At 41.0% G+C, this 22126-nt stretch overlaps 1 protein-coding gene across 2 annotated transcripts in view; it reads left to right on the top strand.

The window, feature by feature from the left end:
• The first annotated feature begins 6966 nt into the window (after positions 1–6966).
• The window catches only part of LOC119408356 (LIM and calponin homology domains-containing protein 1), a 99436-nt gene continuing 84276 nt past the window's right edge, over positions 6967–22126 (top strand). For both annotated transcript variants that reach the window (XM_037675157.1, XM_037675156.1), the window contains exon 1: positions 6967–7220. In XM_037675157.1, coding sequence (XP_037531085.1) covers positions 7128–7220 — 93 coding nt within the window. In that variant the 5' untranslated portion in view covers positions 6967–7127. The remainder of the gene's footprint in view (positions 7221–22126) is intronic.

Genomic DNA, 22126 nt, shown 5'->3' with positions numbered 1-22126 from the left:
TGACCGCTGGCCTGGAGATGAGTGTAGACTGCAGAGTCCTGGCCTGATGATGTTGATCTTCTGTGCTGGGCCATCCTTTTGGCCAGTGGCTGTTTAGTTTCCCCGATGTAAGACTGATCACCCTCCTGACACTGCACAACATACACAACATTACTTTGTTTGTGCCGGGGGACTGGATCTTTGGGATGAACCAGTCTTTGCCGTAATGTATTTTGGGGTTTAAAAGCCACTGGGACGTTATGTTTAGAAAATAAATGTCTCAGTTTCTCTGATACTCCCTCAACATATGGAATGACCACTGGTCTGGGTCTGGGTGATTGAACTTTCTTGGGTCCTTTGCTTTAGTTTCTTCCATGTGATTTTAGTTGACATGCAAACAATGATCCTAATACCTGTCCTTTTGTTTCCCACTTATGTCAACGTTCATCCACATGTAACTGTAGTGACGTAGTGACGTAGTGACGTAGTGACGTAGTGCACGTAGTGACGTAGTGACGTAGTGACGTAGTGACGTAGTGCAGCATTACTCTTTGCTTTGTGTTAAAGTCTGAACCAGCTGCTGTGCAGAGATTCATCCCTGAACGAGGCAGTTATTGAAGCAGTGATGAAGCTCTGTGGAGACATTCACTAAAAGTTTACACGAACTTCAAATTTTTCACTCTCGTCAATTTAGTATAAAATAATATCCATTACTATTTTTGACAATTAATCACTTTTATGACTTTGCCACATGCAGCTGTCCTAAAGAGCACATTTTGCACATTTTTACACATTTCTGCAATTCTTCTGCTGCTGTGTAAACTATAAGGTTTAGACTCACTGAGACTGTTATAATAATGCATTTAATGAAAGTATTATCACCTAAATATTATTTATTTAAGCTAGGTGCTAAAGTTTAATTTAAACAATTTACTGAGTCTTAGATTGTTGAAAGTCTCAGCAGCGCTATTACAGACAATTTTGGAAAAGTAAATCCAGAAAACAGTGATGAGGGTTTGCATTTAACATGTTTATTATAATAATACACACCAGTTAGAACAGTTAAAAGCTAAAAACCATCATGACTGAAAGAGAGGGTGTGGAAAACAAGTTGAATAATGAGAGCGTGGACATGGTTATTCCACACATTCCCAACTTTACTTTTCACTTGGTAGCAAAACATGTTTACAAGAGTTTCAATAAGATTTTTCCCCTTGAGATGTGAAAATAACAAGGAAGCTTTTCAAACATTTTCCTTGAAAGCTTGCCAGCACAACTGGACATTGGAAATCATAGAGTGCCATCCAGTGGTTTCACTGTGCTCTACATGAAAATGTCTTTTGTTTGATGTTTTTATTTTAAGTGATATGAAGTTGGAATAGAAATGACAGGTTTCATTAATACTGTAAAGCTTTTAACTTTGATTTGTTCTTGCTCAAAAATAATACCAAAGAAACACATAATAGTCAAACTTGCACATCTAAACTTGTTCTTCTCTCCATCATGAACTTGGCGCTGTCTGGATACTGAAACAATCTTCTACTGATGTGATCCAGGAGTTTTCTGAGCTCAACATTTTACTTCATCTTAACAGGTAGTACAAACCAGAATAAAATGACAGAGGTGGTTTTTCTCTGGGGACAATAGAAACTGCTCAGGATTATGATCCATTAAAACCTGACTGAAACCAGTTTCCTTGATTGAGTTAAAACCACAAATTCTATGTTGAGATAATTTAGACTTAAAGTGAACAGCTGGAGCAGAATATGAGCAGAGCAGTTAATAAAACGTCCAATCTGCTTTTCATTTACATTTCATTTCCTGCATACAGTTTATGTATTTGTTGCGATACCTTTTTATAACAGTCACCAGACTTTTTTTCAGGGTACATTACTCCAGTTTCCTCCCACAGACCAAAAAACATGCATATGAGCTTAATAACCTAATAATTAGGTGTGAATGAGAGAAAGAGAGTGCTTGAAGCACGGCACATTCCTTCACACAAGGCAGGCAGCCTCACAAATGCCAGAACCGCTGTCGATGTCATCCAAATTTGTTGCTAGATACCCGCTAACAAAAAGCAGAAAACCTGTTATCATAAATCCCATTATGTACACGTCTTCTACATCTTCAGTGGACAATACAGACAGACACACCATCTTCCACTGTCCCAGGAATCGATAGTGTATCCAGCTGCGAGTGTCCCTTCAGGGCTTGAGGGCTCTCCTTCACCATGTCTTTTGTCAAGAAAATTTTATCAATTGCATTGAGACCAGCTGACCAGATCCATCCATCTATTATCTTTACCCGCTTCTTCCTTTTTGGGGCACTGGGGGCGCTGGTGCCCATGTCCAGCCATCACTGTGTGAGAGGCGGGGGACACCCTGGACAGGTCTCCAGTCCATCACAGGGACGCATGGAGACAAACGATTCACTCTCTCTCTCACACCTAGGGACAATTTAAAGCTACCAATCAGCCTAACATGCATGTTTTTGGTCTGTGGGAGGAAGCCAGAGAACCTGGAGAAAACCCACTCATGAACAGAGAGAACATGCAAACTCCACCCAGAAAGGCCCCCGGACCGGGATCTGAACCAGGGTAACCTGCTCGTTGAGAGGCAGCAGCTCTACCAGTTGCACCACCGTGCTGCCCTGCTGACCAGATCCATAATTTACAGTTGGGAAGATATGCAAAGAGAGGCTCTGAAAAAGATTCACACGGCAAGAAAGCAGAAGCAGGAGGGAAGCAGGAGCGGGAGGAAAAGTGTCCGTCTTTGTCGAGAGCAAGTAGGAAGTGATGGAACTACAGCCGCAGCCTCCACGTTCTCAACTACAGCTGCAGTCCCCGAGGTATCTACACAAGCTGCAGATCTACTGGTTCCTCATCTCTGCACTCCAGTGATGGACAGTCTCCCGACCACTTAAACTTTGCCCTGGCAATCTTCTGGCTGCCCGCCTTGAAATCTACCTGGATTATGGACGGTCTCCCATTCGTCCCTCGGAACTGTGGTCCCGTGCTGGACGGTCTCCCAGCTACTCACTTAAACTCTGTCCGTCAATGGACGGTCGCCTGACCATCTATCTGAACATTTGTGTGAACTGCGTGAGTGCAGCTACAGCGTGCGCTCTCAGGACATTATTACCTGCAGTGTTCCCTCAGTGAGGACTGAACTAGGCAAAAGGGCCTTCTCCTACTCCGCTCCTGTTTCTTGGAATATCTTACAAAAAGATTTGAAGCTCTCGACCTTGACCTCTCTAAGTGGCTTAAGAATCTGTTAGACTCCTGGCAATGACCAATGCAGACATGTTCCTGTTTTTTGTTTTCTACATTTGCCCTTGAATCTAGCTGTTTTTTGTTACTTCTCTTTTTTTAGCCATCCTTTTGTAAAAAAACAAAAAAAAATTGTATGCCTTTTTATAACTGTTTATTGTTGTCGCTGTTGTCCGTTGTTATCATCATTCTTTGTTGAAATCAGGTCTCTCTTGTAAATGAGTCCTCGAGGCTCAATGAGATTTACCTGTCTAAATAAAGGTTGAATGAATGAATGAATTTGTTTTTGTGTTCCTTTGCGTGTTTTTGTGTAGATTCCAGGTTCCACCCTGCCGGTTTTTGGTTCTTTCCTTGTCTTCTCTTGGACTCTCCATCCTCGCAGTTTCCCCCTCCTCCCCCCCAAGTTTAAGTGCGTGTTTTTTTGGAGACGTCCTTGGGAGGAGGTACTGTGAGGATGGTGCCCTCTTGTGTTGCGTTTCTGTCCTGCTCTCCCTCTGTCAATCACTCCCTGCCTCCCACACGGTGATGCTTCACAGGTGTTTTGTGTTTAATTCTCGTCAGTGTCCATATTTTAGTCTGTGTCTCTGTTTGTAGTTCAGTGTCCTGCCATGGTTTCACCTGTATCTCCAGAGTTTATGCAAGTTTACTGCCCCGTCAGCTCTATTATGTTTTTGAAATTAATTATTATTATTTTACCTCCTGAGTTCCTCGTGCTGCCTGCACCATTGGGTTCGACTGCACCAGAATGTGACAATTATCTTTTGGGCAAAATCTAAATATTGGCTTAATGACCAGTGTGTGCAAAATTTATGTATATTTATGTTCCCCCCATTTTTTTTTCTTTTCCAGTCAAATTCAAAGTGTGTTCTCCTTTTTATTTAAGATTTAACAGTGAAGCATTTTACTGTGGTAAGAACAGTATTGTACACGTTTTGAACAATGGAAAGATAAAATGTGTTTTTGAAACAGAAGACAAGAGACTGAAACGTTTTTAATCTTGTTTCTGTAGTGTTGCATGTCGACCACAAGATGTCAGCAGAAATATAAGAAGCATGTCGGACTCTGAACACACAGAGGGAGCACCTGTGGGGCCTTGAAGCTTTTATCCTGATTAAATCCATCCCTGACGCACATCTGCAGGACAGAAGTGATGAATTCAGCTTCACAAACTGAGGGCTTTTATTCCTGAGTGTTCAGAATAATTATTTATTTGTGTGTCCTTTTTAAACGAAGTATTTCATTGGTCACATGTTTTTTTTAAAGTAATAGCTGTTTTCAGAACAAAAATATGAACACGAAACTGTTACCGTTGGGAACCGGTTTCTATGATGTGAAGGGGTTCTTTGGTTTACTTCTTGTTTGTTTGTTTGTTTGTTTGTTTGCATACTGACTGCTGCTGCAGCTACCTGTGTGTCTCATCTCACCCAGTTACAAAATAAAGTGTTCAAAAACACCATGGTGTTTAACAGAATAAATTGGTTTTAAAACGTCCTGTCTGTCCAAACCACGGCTCAAAGAGTCTAATGTCAAACCTGACTGACTTTGACAACTTACAGAAATAATTGTTTGCAAGTTGATACAAGGAGTGGAAATGTGGATATTTTTACTTTAAAAATGCTGTAGTTTATTTTTCTACTAAAACTAAGTGCCACTTATTCACTTTAATAATCAAAACCAAAAACCTAAATGAGCCATTCTAAGTTAGTTAACTTGCACCTTGCATGGTCAGACTTTTTTTTTTCTTTTTCAATGAGCTCATGTGCTCCAGACAGTGAAGGTGGGCGTGACCCCCTCCCCGTGCAACATCTCATAGGCTGCCTGGTGTCCATGGAGCAGATCATACTGCGGTGTGCAGACCAAACAATGTCAAGTCTAATTAGAACAGATTGTTTACCGAAGTGTGTTACTTTCAAAATAAGAGCATGTCCTAGATGTTTCTGTCTGCTGCGTACCCACAGTACCAGCTTTATTTTGTAGAGCACTTTGAACACCCACAGGGCCAAAGTGCTGTACACATAATAAAACAGACAATAAAGAATGATTAACATTAAAAGTCAACAATGGTGTCAAAGGCCAGGGAGAAGAAATGGGTTTTAAGAAGGGATGGTGGCACAGAGGTTAGAGACGGTGGGCCCGTGATTGGAAGGTCGCCATTCAACTCACCTGACCGAGAGGGCACAGGGAGTTAGTCCTTTTTCTTTAGCAGGACATATATCTGTGTATCATCGGCGTGACAATGAAAGGAGATCCCATATTTTCTAAAAATAGAGCCAAAAAGGAGCAGGTACAGCACAAAGAGGAGGGGCCTGAAACTGAGCCCTGCGGGACCCCACACAAAAGAACAGCAGAGGAGGACACGTGGTCACCAAGGCATACACAGAAAATATGCTCGGCTAAGTAGGGTCTAAACCAGTCCAGTGCTGTACTGTTGATCCCCCCCCCCCTCCCCCCTTGTTTCAAACAACAAAACAAACAAATAAAAAAACTATGGTCCATTGTATCAAAAGCAGCCGATAAAGTAAAAGCAAGAGAACAGCACAGTGATCAGAGTCAGTTGCTAAAAATATGTCGTTAAAAACTTTCAAAAGGGCAGATTCTGTGCAGAGATTTAAAACCAGACTGTGAAACCACGAGCATGTTCTGTTCTTTCAAATATGCTGATAGTTGGTTGTACACCACCTTCTCGAGAAGTTTTGAAAGAGATGGCAGTTTAGAGATTGGCCTGTAGTTGGCAAGAACAGAGGGGTCAAGAGTGGGTTTCTTAACGAGAGGCTGCATGTTTAAAACTTCCAGGGACCACACGAGAGGACAGACTGCTTTTCATAAGAGCAAGGACCGAAGGACCCACAGTGAGAAAAACCTCATTAAATAAAGTATCACCTGGAGAACTGTTGGCTTTAAATGACTCACCGCCTCCTGCAGAGACAACAGAGTCACAGGTTCAAAGCTGTCAAAGACAGCAGAGCAAGGCACAGAGACTGGCGGGTCATGAGCAGAAGGTGAGATCTAGGCCCTGGTGGAAGTGACTTTTTCTACAAAAAAATATGGAAAAATTTTCACATGCAAGGCGAGGACTCAATATGTCCGTATTGTTCGTAAAAATAAACACTTACCAGAAATAAAATACAATAAATTTATTTATTTAAAAAAAATTTTTATATATATAATTTTTTTTTTTTTTTAAATTTTGAGGAAGGAAATAGTTTTGAATGTGTGGATGTGTTTTAATATAGGGGTTATATGAGCTCTGATCATGTCCCAATGACTTCGTAAATAGTAATAATCAGATGTCCCAGCTTTTTCCAAGCCTTGAATGCATCATTACCTTTGTGACTCTTGCATTTGGAAAACTTGTAGTTCGCTTGTGTGACTACTTTTGAGACAGATTTATCCTCATATAGGCTAAAGATAATTATTTCTTTGTGTTACTAATCCAAGCTAGCTTCTTTTTTTTTTTTTTTTTTTTTTTTTACTTTTGGTGTAAATTTAATGTCTTCAATGTGTCATTGGCTATTTGGCCGTCTAAGTTTCTGTTGTAAAGATGCCCGAAGCTAAAAAAATAAAAATATAAAACAGGAAATTATCGTTTAGCTTTTTTTAGTCTTGATTGTGTCACAGAATGACTTGATGAGATCCCTTGCATGTAGCCTTTTATTTTGAAGGCGCCCAGCGGAAGTTCCTCTGATAACCCAGGTGGACTCGCTGCAGCTGATCCGGCCCAGTCTGCCAGAGACGCTTCCTGCAGCAACTGGTTCGTCCGCCTCGCCGGTGCCGCCGCGGGCTGACGCGTTAAGAAGTGGGGGGACACGCGGCTCTCGGCTGCTCTCACTCCTTCTGGAGGCTTCCACATCTGGACAGAGAGCTCGTCTTCTCGTCCATGGCTGCAGACACGGGACAGTCTCATCAGCATCCCGCACGGACGGAGTCGGCCGCAGACTCTGCGGTCCAGGAGGCGCAGAAGTGGATCGAGGTGGGTCCACGCAGGATCTCCGTGTTTGCACATATTCAGCGCAGCGTTCACAACTTTTGACTTATTTTATTTAAAACATCAGTTTATTTAGTTGCTTCGTCACCTGTTGTAATAACTACAGAGGTTTTCTAAGGTATCCCCACTGATGCATTGAGTTTTCTGTTTATGCACCTCATAGCAAATGAATACCGTTAAAACTTGACAAATCAAAATACTTGTGAAGTTGTCAGTGTTTTCGACTCCTGGATTCTGCAGCAGCTTCATGGGTCTGTGGTCAGGACCATTGTTCAGGAGCTGAGGCTGTTGCAGGACCTGGTGCATGTTTGTCTGAAAACAATGAATGCAGCATGTGGAATGGAGTTTGCCTTATTGGGTGAACAATATTCACACAAGCAGGTTTTTGTTCTGGGAGAATTTCAACCAGGACTCTTGCCAGGCCCCATTGTAGTGGAGTTCACCATCCTGCAGTGAGCTGTCTTCTTATCAAACGCTGCTGCCCTGCATGCTGCTGGAATGTATTTATACTTCAGCAAGAATATATATGTATATATAAAAAAAAACAAGAAGTTTTTGTGATGTAGTGTGGCATGGATTTCAGGTGCTTCCCGTGCTTTTCAGTTTTTCTGGCTGATTATTGACCCCTTTCAGTGTTTATCTTTTAAGTGCTGCCTGTATAATCTGGATTAAAACTAAAATTCCATATGTCACGTGTCATCCTTTGAAAATCTGTTGCATTTAATTTAAATATTAGATAACGACTTCATAAACGTCAAGTAAATCCAACAAAGTGACGACAGGTCCTCTGGACGGCTCCTTCTTGTTGAAGCGTTTCGTCTTTCATCCAAAGGACTTAATCAGTCCGAGGAGCCGCAACAAATTCAGTCTTATAAAAAGCACCTTCCCATAGTGGGTCAACCAGTTGGATGGTGCTCCGATGGTTTCTGGAGTCCCCCCTCTCCCCCATCGACTCGTTTGAGGCAGTCATGGTCAAAGTGGTTCAAAATATAACTTTATGTAATTTTTTCTTTCTTTTGGATGAAAGACGAAACGTTTCAACAAAAATAATCCGTCCAGAGGACCTGACTGAACTTTGCTGGATTGTTCTACCTGGATTATTGAGCTTGAATCAGGATATGTAGGGAAGGTGTTTTATCGTGGACCTTGATTCAACACGTAGTGCACGTCTTAGTTTTGTTGCAGCGGAGGAGGGTTGAACTGTAATTAATGTCGTGCACGAGGCTTCCTTCCTACAGTTTTCCTTCCTTTATCAGACACAGCTCGATAGTCTTGGACTGCAGCTGAGGATGGTTGTTATTGTGCTCATACGCCGGCGCTGTGAGCTTAGCGTAGTGGCACTTGAACCGGTTTTCCACCTGCAGGCTCTTTGGAGTGTCAAAGCTTGCATAGAGCAGAGTGGTAAATGGTAAATGGACTGTACTTGTACAGCACCTTTCTATCTTCTCCACATACTCAAAGCTCTTTACAACACAGTCCGTGTCTTGTTTACCCATTCATGCGTCACTCTACTATACCCACACAAGACTAATCAGAGCTTTAGATCACATTCATACACCGATGGGACACGCATCGGAGGCGATGAGGGGGTTCAGTGTCTTGCCCAGGGACACGTCAGCATGTGACTGCTGGTGGAATCGAACCCCCCAGTTATCCCATTAAAGGATGACTGCTCTAACCTCTCGGCCACAGCTGCTAGAATCATCAGCAGTCCAGTGGTGATGTTGGAGTCCACCTGCGGCATGGGAGTCTTACTGGTGAAGCAGATGAAGTGCATGGCAGCCTATACTGGACACGTCTGGGCTTTCTGGTTAGCAGTAACTTGTGAAGCAGAATACTTTGCTCAGACCCTTCACAGAGGTCGGTTTGTACTCAACCAGTGACTTTTTACCTCAAACAGTTGACGGGATCGTCTCCTGGCCTCAGGCCTTTCTGGGTGGAGTTTGTATGTTCTCCCAGTTCAGTTGTGCATTGTCTCTGCACTCCCAAAGACCAAAATCATTCATGTTAGGTTAATTGGTATAAATTGTCCCAAGTTATGAGTATGAATGGTTTTGTCTCCATTTGTCTCTGTGATGGACTTGCAACCTGTCCAGGTGTCCCCACCTCTCTCACAGTGACTGATGGACATATGCACCAGCTCCCCATCATCCAGAAAGGAAAAGCAGGTAGAGAAGATCGACTGATGATTCATGGATTAATAAAAAATGGGAGTAAAGAAACAAATACTCTTTGGTTGTTGGTAAAACTCCTGATCTCTCTGTTGAAACTCCTCTGCTCCCTTCATTATCTTTCTACATTTATATCCCGGCATTTTTCATTAACTTCCTCAAAAAGATGGCTCCTCTTCAAGTGTCAGGCACCATTGCAGCCCTATTTAGCAGCTCCAACCCCTCAGAGGACAATGATGCTTCTTTTTAAAGCTTCTACTGACCTAGAATGTGTGAAGCTGCGTGCAGAGCGGTGGACGTGAACTGACACTATTCTTTGTTGTTCTTCTCTCACCCTGTCCCCTCGAGGACTGACATCATTATCAGCACACCTGTTGACAGTCCCCGGCTTCTGAGCCAACACAAAGCTTCAGTCGACATCCCAACAAACCGTTTCGCTGCTTGCATTCAGTTGCCGTGTCATGCAGAATGTCAGAGCCGGAGGCAGGAGGTTGTAACAACAGTTTGCTCTGTTTGCCATTTATTGTCAGTGACGGATCACAACATACCAAGATACAGTTGAGACTTGTGTTGCATGCCTTCACAGCTATTCACTGTTGGAAACACAACTCTTATTTTTTAGTCTGTGTGGTTCAGAATGATGGATTCACTTGTAATGTGCAAGTAAATGCTCAAATAATGCAAACTTGACTGGGAGATGTGCTCAATTACTTCCTTGAGTTACTTCAGTGGTTGTTCTTGTCCAGTGTAATTAGTGTGACTTCTTTTTTTCAGAACATGAATTGGTTTTGACTTAGTTTATATTTATTTTTGGCAGGTGAGAATAATTTAAAATCTCCTGTTTGTCATTTATAACCACAGAGAGACTAAATCTGGTTTAGAAAACCAGAGTTAGTCCTTTTGTCAGCTCGTTCTGGTGCTCCCGCTATATTTAGATTGAAAGTAGGAACTAATTTATAGTTCAGTGTGTAACTTTCTTGTTAAATAATGGCAGTGAATGGATGTTTCGGGCTGTATTATGCATTTTTGTTGTTTAATTTTTAACACATGTTGGTCAGATCAGTGACAGGATACTGTACTTGTCACCGTACACACCGCCCTATAAGTTGCATCAGTCCAAATATGTCCAATAAAGTGGAAAAAATATAAATACATTGCTTTGCTGTATACATCGCATCTATTGTGCGTCACCGCTGACCACCTGGAAACGTGGGTCGTGTTGTGCCAAAAATCGATTGGCTGCCAAATAGCAGCCGTGGGAGCGTGCACAGGAGGACTTTAACAAGAATTTAACAAGATTAACACTTAAAAACAATTATTTGTTTGCTCGAAATTATAGCAAAGGTGTGTCTCGGTTGAACTATTCCTTAATAAATGCTCTTTGACAATCAAATCAGCTGCATTTCGCCTGGGCCGCGCAGCAAAATGCAGCTGATTTGACGTTTGCTCCACGAGCTCCGGAACGAGACGAAGGTGGCTCTGTATGGCAAGCCATGTGTCACATTAATAGCCACTTTTATCTATTAATGAGACACTTGGCTTGCCATAGTAGTTGAGGGCCCTCTAGTGGCTAAAAATAGTAGTGTTCAATATTTTCCATGTCAGAATGAATGATATTGTCAGAATTCAGCTAAAATTGGGTTATAAATATGGGGAAATGCATAAATAAGTCATTTAGCTGTATAAGTCACAGAGCATCCTAATTTATGCAAAAAGGTGCGACTTATACAGCGAAAAATACGGTATTTGCTTTTGTGGCAAATTAAAACAGAGACTAATGCCACCAAGTAACAAGAAGTGTTAATATTTATACTCCGCAATTAAGAAGATTGTTTACTATGAAAATGTCTTTTGACTTTGTCCTTGGTTATTTCATTTCTTCACATTTGAGAAAGTAGCAGGACATCGTTTGAGAAATCTGAGCCTTGCTGGACAAAATTGGCTCTATTGGATGACCACCTGGTTTCTAGAGCCAATTTATAAATCCATTTTATTTAGAAAATGCAAAATATTTTTGTCAAGGTCCATTTACAGATGCAAAGCAAAAATCTATGTGTAAAACTCTGAGCGCAAGTTTCCTAACATGCGTGTAAGTTTCAACTTGCAGGGATGAATTATGATGGGATGTTTTGCCCTCTCAGCTGATTGGTCAGTGTGTGTCAATCATGTGGGTCATTTTAGTCATGTTAATGATAGAGGATGGCGGTAGCACTTCTGCAGCTCAGGTAAACAGTACTTTATATTTTAGTGGAACAAAAACAAAACCCATCCATCCTTTACCTTTACCCGCTTCATCCTTTTTGGGTCACGGGGGGTGACTGGTGCCCATATCCAGACAGGTCTCCTGTCCACCACAGGGACACACAGAGACAAACAACCATTCAGTCTCTCACTCATAGAGACAATTTAGAGTCACCAATCAGTCTAAGATGCATGTTTTTGGTCTGTGGGAGGAAACTGGAGTACCCCGAGAAAACCCACGCAGCACAGAGAGAACATGCAAACTCCAACCAGAACCCCCCCCTACTGGGATTTGATCCAGCGACCTACTTGCCGAGAGGCAAAAGCTCTACTAGCTGAGGCACCGTAAGAATTTTTCTTTTTTGAAAATGACGTTTGGTATCGCTGGTCCCGTCCTCCATCTTTAAAATGTACTATCCTTGCAGAACCTGCAGCTCAATAAAGCGCCGCCCCGACAGTCAAACTCGTCTGTTCTCCGATTGGACTGTTAAAATTGTGATTGACATGACATTGACCAATCAGCTGAGAGGAAGAATCTTCCCGTCATAATTCATCCCTGCAAGTTGAAACTCACTTAGAGAATGATATCAGAGTTTTACTCGTCACTTTTTGCTTTGTCTGTAAATAGACCTTAACAAAAATAAATGTTGTAAATTGTTTAATTATATTTTAAAAATACAAATCTCTCTTTTTTACACGCATACATTTTTATCTATAGTTGCACAAAGATGTCATTGTAAGTCCAATGGCAGTCTCTGCAACTCCTCGGCAAACCTGCCTTCATCACTTCCTCTCAGCTCGTGGGGAGCTCTGCTGCTGATCATGGTGCTGTAAAGGTTCTCTGACTGGCTGCTCCTTTGATGATGGGAAACTTTCCGCTGGGTGTCTTTTCGCCACAGGGTGTTTGTTTAAACAAAAACTTGATCTTGTTCTTCATAGGACTTTATATCTAGAACATCTAAATAGGTTGAAGAATTGGAGGTTGAGGAGTGTATTTGTGTTTATTTATTTTTGCTTCTGGCAGACTCCAAATTAAAAGTTGTTTAATTTTATACAGGCTTTGTTTAAGATTATCAATTTTAAGCTATGTTAATTGTTTTCTTTGAATATTTGCTGCTAATCCATGTTTTATTTTTATATTCATCAGTTTAATGGGTCATCAACATGGAGGGGGTGCACATGTACTTAAAATAAAGCCAAACTTTCACCTTCCATTGTTCTTCCAATATAAACTTTATTAAGGCAGATATAAATGCTGGGGATGCTCACGTTTTTATTTTATTTCCTTTTCACCTGTCGTCTTTTATAAAGGGGGCGGCCCGTTGGTGTTGCATCAAAAAGCAGCGCCCCAACAAGAAAAGCATCATCAGCAAACAATTTGATGTCACTTTACCGGGAGCCAGAATTAAAAGAAAAACATCATGGTCACATTATTCCAGCCAATTTAACTTCAGATTGTCTAAAATTGCTGCTTATCCTTTGATTTGTTATTGTTCAAGATTATTGGACCAAAAGTTAATAATTATTTGATAACTTTAGATGAATAAAATGCTTATAAAATAGGGAAAATGGTTGTTTACTCAACATATTGCAAACCCACTTGTACACAAGAAGTTTAAATACTAAATGTTTGTCATGACTGAGTCTGCATCTGCAACACCGTAACATTCACTTTATTCTAGTTCCTTTTTAATAGCTTACTACTTGTCATTTAAATGAATTACCTCATGATATATATTTACACATTAATGTTTTAAAATAGCAAGAGAGTGAAAAAGTTGTCATGGTTTCAGGCGGTTAGTTTTTTTCTCATCAGCACCAGTTTACTGTTGCACGTGACGAATGAGCAAATCCTTTTATTTGATTATGTGTTGTGATTTCTGGGTAATCCAGTCCTCAGGACACTAAAAGAATCTGCTTCATGATATATTTATTTTTTGTATTTTTGTGTAAAATATTTAGATTCAAGTACGTTCTATAATTATCTTAATGTCAGAATTGTACGTGTTGCCTACGGTTTCTTGGTAAGGTGTCTGTTTCCATGAACTTGTGTCCGCTTGTTGCGTGTCTCTCTTCGACGCGAGTTTTGACATGTTTTGGATGTTTGTGAATAATACAAAGTTCTGTCGTGATGTGCCTGAAAGGATAACTGATATCGTCGACGTGCTTCGGCTGATGCTTTATTAGTGATAACCATGTGTTTGGCAGACAGATCAGCCGACTGGCCGTTCAGCGTAGGTATCACTGTGACCAGAGATCTGATCCTTCTGACTTCTGAGGTATGCAGACAGGACTTTACCTTGGTGACCTGTGCTACGAGTGTTTTGACTCGAACGGAAACTGAACAAATGGGACTGGACCTGTGGCTCTACTACAAATCAGGATCAGGAGCTTGACAAACTAACTTCAGGTCCAGGTTGGTACTTTCATATCTCAAAGCGGGCTCCCTTTTTACCCGAGCCAGTTAGAGCCGTAACGTGGGTTGAAAACTGAACCTGCTCTCAACTACTCATTGTTCTTAAAACAACCAAACTGTCAAAGAAAAAAACAACAGATTCACAAACGATAAGGTGTAGATTTCATCAAATTTATTACAAAGTTTTGGAGAACAGCCCGACTCACAGAAAGTCAACGCATCACAAGTATAAAACATTAATGCCTTTTCCCGTCTGAGTTTCTGACCCGTTCTGGCTTACTGGGATGAAACCGTTAGTTTTGTAGAAACTCATCGGGGCCTGCCCTTCCACTTCATCTTGTCTTGGTGTTTTTCAGAACCGAACCCAGGCGGCTAACAACTTCAATGAAAACTGTTTCTTACGAGGGGGGGTGATAAAGCTTCTAGCCAGACGTCCACAGACGCCTGATTCACAGACAGTGATACCAAGTACAAAATATAAGTAACATTGTAATGTCATTCACAATGGCCTTAAAGTAATAAAAGGATTGCAAAGCTTATTAATATAGTTAAATAATATTGGCTGTATCAGGAAGCTGATCAATAAATAATATGCAATAGTCCATCGTTTATTGTGGAGGATCCGCACTCTTGCAATATTCTAAACAATGTTTCTAAACTCTAAACGCTCTAAAAGAGACAGAATGTCATGATCTCAGCTCCCTGCCTCCGCTGCTCTCAGCCACCTGCAAGCGCTTTTGGCCACGCCCACTTCCCCGCTCTGCACAGTGAACAGCTGATCAGCAGCAGCAGGAGGTTTATCCTGCAGCTCTGGGCTGCACAGAGGTGCAGCAGGTGCTAAATAATTTAAAATGTCTTTTAAATAAAAAATTCCATGCTGACTGTGCGGCTCATCCATCAATCAGACAACCGTGTGTCATGTTCAATCTTATTTTGAAAAACCGCGATAGAGCGAGTCTGCGATAAGTGAACCGTGAAGTAGCGAGGGACTACTGTATTTCCATCACAACAACAACGGTGCACAACAGGGCAGTCTTTTTTTTTTTTTCCTCTATCTCATTTTTAGTGAATGTTTCATAATGGGGGCCGAGATGGTGTAGAGGCAGGGCAGCCGGCTTGGGACCCGAAAGTCCCAGGTTTGATCCCCAGTCACTGCATATCACGTGGTGTCTCTGGGCAGCACACCTCATCCCCAAAATGCCCCCCCGGGCTCCTTCAATAGCTGCCCACTGCACCACCTGGTGGTGGATGGGTTAAATGCAGAGACTAATTTCGCCATTGTATGGAAACATACAGTGCTGACATTGTGATGACATTATTATTATTATTATGATGTCATCTCCAGTTTAACACTTTCTTGTTAGGGTTAGGTGTGGGCGTGGCCAAGAGCGCTTGCAGGTGGCAAAGAGCAGAGGAGGCAGGGAGCTGAAATCATGACATTCTGTGCTCTTTAGGGTTAGAGCTATTTTGAGTTCTTGGGTGCATTGTTACGTCTAAGAGCCAACAAAATGTGTGATTTTAACAGAATTATTGAAAGTTTAGTATTTCTTGAAGAGCATCTGATGATTGCCTGTCTTAGTGAGCTGGAAAAATCTGTCCTAATGTTTAAGTTATTGTAATTATTCCCATTATATAGCAAGATCATTATTTTGTTGTACATATTCTGCTTATTCTTTGTGATTTTCAGAGCATTTAACATCTGTTTTTAGTGTGTTTATGGTTAATAGTTTAATACAAGTACGTAGAGCAAGAGTTCGTATCGTTGAGTTCACATCAATCTGTTCACTCTGTTCAAGATCACGACAAGCAGTCAGTCACCGTCACTTTAATGTTAAAGTCAGTTCAGTTTATTTCTATAGCACCAAGTCACAACAGAAGTCCTCTCAGGGCACTGAACATTTTCTGTTAGAAAAGTTAATATGGCCTATAAAACTAAAATAAACTATTTTGGGCAAAGTTATTGACTATAAAATCATAAATAATTCTAATGGTTAAAATATTTTTTTATAACGGCATTCATAGTTCCATCCATCCATCCATCATCTTTACCTGCGTCTTCCTTTTCTGGCCACAGGGATCACTGGTGCCCGTATCCAGCAGTCACTGTGCGAGAGGTGAGGACGCCCTGGACAGGTCTCCAGTCCATCACAGGGACACAGAGACAAACAACCATTCACTCTCTCTCTCTCTCTCACCTGGGGACAATTTAGAGTTACCAGTCAGTCTAACATGCATGTTTTTGGTCTGTGGGAGGAAACCGGAGTACATGGAGTAAACCCACGCATGCACAGAGAGAACATGCAAACTTCACCCAGAAAGGTCTCCAGCCCAGATTTGATCTGGCAACCTTCTTGTTGAGAAGCAGCAGCTCTACCAACTGAACCACCGTGCCACCCAGCATTCATAATTCTTACTTTTAACTGTAATTCCTCTGTTCCACTCAGCAGAGCTGTGACTTACATTAATAATATCATGTGTGCTGTAGTGTTGAAAGTTTGACAAATCTGGATTTTTGTTTCAGTGCATAAATTAACACAACTCCAGGCAATCGCACAAACACACAATCCCAGAAAGTGTCGTGTGGACCACTAATGTGAGATTATCACCTCTTTAATCCCAGCAGATGCCTTCTGTCTCTTCCCTCAGCAGGAAATTAACCGGAGTGTTGACACAGTGGCCTCAGTGAAGTGTTGGGGGGTTTCTGGCTGAAAGATCTGATTGTTGACCTCATTCACTCTGTCAGGTGAATATTTCAGTAATGATGCAGTTTGTCTCCGTACGTAGAAATTAATTCAACACCAATCCAAGCAAGATTAGGAGACAAAACGCTAATCAAAGGACTGATGGAAACGGGAAATAAATGGATCAACTTATCTTTAAAACTATGATGGAATGTGTTGACTAAAAATAATGTGACAAAAGAAGCAAAGATCTTGAAACGGTGCTGTTATAACTCATTTTACACCAAATAAAACAGACACTAGTTATAGCAGATGGGTTAACTTGGGTCTCTCCTCATATTGTACTTTTTTTACAATCAGGCAACATTAAGGAGCTTCCAAATGTTCCAAATAATAGTGACTTCTTTAGATTTCTTCAAGTACGCAATCACTTAAACAGAACGCCCACCTTTCAGAAGACACCTGGGAGAACTACTGTGGATTTCAGTGGAAGATTTCATGTTCAGATACATGAAGAACATTTGGGTGGAAATGTCTCATTAGATATTTTATCACACCGGTTCAGCAAAGTTACATACGGGTTCTTCCCACTGTTGGAGACTGTGTCAATCCCAGGAAGCCAATAATTACCATTTATTTTGGGCCTGTCCCAAAAAAAATTTTTTTTTTTTCAGCAATTTTTTACAGAACTAGTGACTTTATTTGGAAAATATATTACATTTAATTGGAGCAGCTTCTTTTTGGTTACATGCAATTAACTAAACGTTAAAACTAAATATTTAGTTGGAATACCAAGTTTAGCTGCAGTGAAAGCAATTACAAAGAAATGGCTTGAACCCAATATCCCAAGTATAGATGGATGCTATGATATAATCTATGACATATTTGTGATGGAAAAAATTACTTTCTTCTTTCCCGAAGACGCCCGTCTTTTGTTTAAGTCTCCTTTCCTCGTTATCTTTCTTTCTGAGATTTAAAAATAAATGATTCAGAACAAAGAGACAGGGAATTACTGCCCAGATTCAATAATTTCCATATATTCAAAAATAATGTGTACCCCAATTTAAACTTTATCTGATGACTTCTTAATGTTGCATGGACGGATATGTTGTCTACTGTCCCCGGAAAACTTGTGTTGTTCATTTTCTATTATTATTTAGTTAGTTTTATTTTCTTTTGTTGCCGTTTGTTTTGTTGTTGTTAAAATAAAAAAATAAAATGGGAAAAAAGAAATGAATTCAACACCATCTTTTTTGCAGTAAATAATTTGTCTTGGAACTGAGCTTCTTTGTAAAGGTGGTCAAAGAAACATGGAACGGTGTCGACTGACTGAAAAGTAAAAATGTCACAATCTCACATCAACAGCATTTTTACACAAGTGCTGAACTCACAGTTCTCTCTCAAAAAATGAGCTGTTGCAAAAACATTTGTGCCATTTGCACATTTCTAGGATAATTTATAGATCTTACAGAGATTTGTTGTGCTGCTTTTCTTGGTGCACAACAAATCCTGTGCTTATATGGTTCACAAACCTTCCTCCTCCTCTTCACCTTCTGTAAGTCTGGTCTAACCAACATCTATTTCCAGGACAATCTGGCTGTTTTTAAAGATATTGGCTAAGGACATCTCCATCAGGTGATGCCTGCAGTCTTGATTTGAAGTAAAACATTTATGATTACAAAACATTAAGAACCAAAATGCTGCGTTTCAGTTCTTCAAATACTCTTTAGCTTGTGAAATGGTGAAAATGTGTATTCAAATAATTCACTGACATGTTGAATTTTTAAACTCGTTATTCATTTTTAGACTTCATACTCATTTTTTTCTGTTGTTCAGTGCAAATAACTTTATTTTCGACAGATTACTTCACATTTGATGCCGTCATAAAAAAGCACACGAGCAACGGGAACATGGTGGGATACTGTGGGAGTGGGGTCGATTTCACAAACCACTGGATGGATTTTATTAACATTTTCCTGAAAGTTATCATCGTATGAATCTCTACAACTGATTGACTTTTAGGGTTAGTCTTACTTTTGATGGCAGTCGCTGCCAACTGACCTTGGAAACACAATTATTATAAGAACAGACAAAGGTTCAGGTATTGTGCTGAAATTTGGTGTGGTAGCAGCAGAGCATCAACCCAAACACATACCGGTCCTTGGTGCACGACACCTTGTGCAACATTTAACTTAAATTGTTGGCATTAACTCTTGGACTCAACCCAAGAGGATTGCCACAGTTAACTGACCTTTGCAAATACAAAAAATGGTTCTAACTCAGTTTAACAGCTATTGAGTTAAAGTTTGATTTTGTAGTAACTGAGAGTCATTTACGAGAAACACTTGGAGCTCTAAGGTCTGCAGTGTTGTGAGAGATTGTGCATGTATTCCAGATCAACCACAAAAGCTTCTGGACTCCACCAGGGCTGTCCGTTGTCATCGATTCTGTTCAGAACCTTTATGGACAGAATTTCTCGGTGCAGCCGGGGGTTGGAGGGAGTCCAGTTTGGTGGACTCAGGATTCCAGCTCTGCTATTTGCAGATGATGTGGTCCTGTTGGAGTCATCGTGATCTTCAGCTGTCACTGGAGTGGTTTGCAGCTGACTGAAGCGACTGGGATGAAGGTCAGCACCTCCTAATCTGAGGCCATGGTCCTCAGTCAGAAAAGTGTGGATTGTTCTCTTCAGGCCGAGGGTGAGGTTCTACCTCAAGTGGAGGAGTTCAAGTATCTCAGGGTTTTGTTCACGAGTTAGGGAAGAATGGAGCGTGAGATTGACAGATGGATTGGTGCAGCATCTGCACTATTGGACTCTGTACCGGTCCGTTATGGTGAAGAGGGAGCTGAACTGTAAGGTGACTTTCTCTGTTTACTGGTCGGTCTACGTTCCTCCCCTGACCTCTGGTCATGAACTCTGGTAGAGACTGAAAGAATGAGATCATGGATACAGGAGGTTGAAATAAGTTTCCTCTGCAGGGTAGCTGGACTCTCCCTTAGAGACAGGGTGAGAAGTTCAGTTATCAGGAGAGACTCTGAGTAGAACCGCTGCTCCTCCACATCGAGGGGAGCCAGTTGAGGTGGTCCGGGCAACTTTGAGCATGTCCATATGGAAGGAGATCCCGGATTACTCGGGACAGGATGGAGAGACTACGTCTCTTAGTTGATCTGGGAACTCCTTGGAGTCCTCCTAGAAGAGCTGGAAGAGGTGGCTGTGGAAGGAGATGTCTGGGCCTCCCTGCTCAAGCTACTGCCCCAGAGACCTGACTTTGGAACAAGTGGAAGATGGATGTTGGTTGGATGGTTGATGGGTGGATGTATGGAACCACATTCAGTCTGTCAGCGTAAGATAATCTTATTTTAAACTTTGGTATAAAAGGTGGCAAATGATCTGCATTCTTATAAGGCATGCTAGCTCTTTATTTTTCAAATGTTTTGATTGTCTCTTGCTGATTTGTATATAATGCTTCTTTTCTCTGAGAGCTGTCGGTTACAGCAGAAGATTTACTGGCTGCTGTTCACTTCAGGTGAAAAACAAAACCGAACATTTTAGAAGAATCATCTGTTGGACAGGTCAGAATCGAACGTGAAGCAGGAAAGTTAAACTTATCTGATGGCGTCTTCATTTCACAACCAAATGCATTCAAATTTAGTAGGTCATTGAACTTCTGGAAGTAACAACATTCAGTCAAGCTGCTAATAACTTGCAACAGGAAACAGTAGTTTTAAAAAGTTATTTTTTGTTTTATTGTTTTCATCTTTTTATGGGTTGTTCTTTTAATGATTCACTCTACTTCTTGTTCCGTGTGCCATTTTGTTGTTGTTGTAAAAAGACACAAATATTGGATTTAATGAATTTCTTGGCCATCTGAAGTGCTAAAGGCTTGAACTGAATGACTGAAAGATTTTTTTGACACATAGAAGTGCATTTAGTTTATAAAATGCTTAAAAATTTAGTGAAATATGTCTTTATAAACCTGTTTTATTTTCATGTGTGGAAAGATCTGTGCAAGTCAGACTCATGTCTGGTATGGCTGATTCTTGTTCCTCTGAACGCCCCCAAAGATCCACGCCTGGAGAGGTGTCGGACAAAAGTTGTATTCAATTAGATGTGCACAAAAGAATGATAAATTTAAACAGCTGCCAAAAACCACAGTTTGTAAGAAGTCAGGTGTTCTGTTCTGATGTCCCTTTGCCTTTTTGTCAAAGGGACATCAGAACAGGACCCCCACGTTTAAAACGTTACTAGAACCATCTTCTTCCACCTGCGTAATATCACTAACATTAGAAACAACGAAAAATGATGCAGATAAACTGGTCCATGCATTTGTCACGTCTAGACTGGACTATTGTAATGGTTTATCTGGGTGTCCAAATACTTCTTTAAAACGTCTTCAGTTGATCCAAAATGCTGCTGCCAGAGTCTTAACTGGAGTTACTGGGAGAGATCATATCTCTCCAGTTTTAGCTTCTCTCCATTGGCTCCCTGTCAAATCCAGAATAGAATTCAAAATCTTACAAAGCTCTCAACAACCTAGCTCCATCTTATATTAGAGATCTTATAGTTCCATATTTTCATAACAGAGCACTTCGCTCTCAGACTGCAGGTTTACTCGCGGTTCCTAGAGTTTCCAAAACTAGAATGGAGAAAGATCTTTCAGTTCTCAGGCTCCTCTCTTGTGGAACCAACTTCCAGTTTCTGTCCGTGAGGCTGACACATTGTCCAGTTTTAAGACTTTCCTTTTTGATAAATCCTATAGTTCGTGTTGGCTTGTTATGCTGCTATAGGTTTATACTACTGGAGGACAAATTGACCTAATTTCCTTAAATGAATTGTTAAAATTAAAAAGTTTTAATTTGATACTATTTCTATCTTAACATGTGACTCTTGACCTGCCATTGTGTATCTGTTCTTACCAAACCCAGCCGGTCGAAGCAGATGGTCCTCTTGTCCTGATCTGGTTCTGCTAAAGGTTTCTTCCTCATGAGGGAGTTTTTCTTTCCACTGTCGCCTTCATGCTCGTTCACGATGAGAGTTCTGTGATGGAGTTAAACTCAAAGCTGCTCCTCAGATAAATAATGTTAAATTATTATTTTTATACATGAATGTTTCTGTTCAGTCCCTGAGACGACCTCTGTTGTGACTTGGAGCTTTAGAAATAAACTGAACTGAATTGTCGTCGTGTTTACGTCTGCACAGATTTATTGCCGGACGTCTCAAGTCTGTCTGTGCTTGTGAACATATTCATCTTGTTCAAGTGCCACTTTTGTGTGTGCGTGCACTGAAAGCGCTTTTAAGAGGAGGAGATTAAGGCAGCCCAGCACTGAGACTGGAGCACACACACACACACACACACACACACACACACACACACACACACACAC

Source organism: Nematolebias whitei, chromosome 4 (genome assembly GCF_014905685.2).
Source record: "Nematolebias whitei isolate Nwh7 chromosome 4, NemWhi1, whole genome shotgun sequence".
Taxonomy (NCBI): Eukaryota; Metazoa; Chordata; class Actinopteri; order Cyprinodontiformes; family Rivulidae; genus Nematolebias; species Nematolebias whitei.
This window is presented reverse-complemented; position numbering and strand designations above follow the sequence as displayed.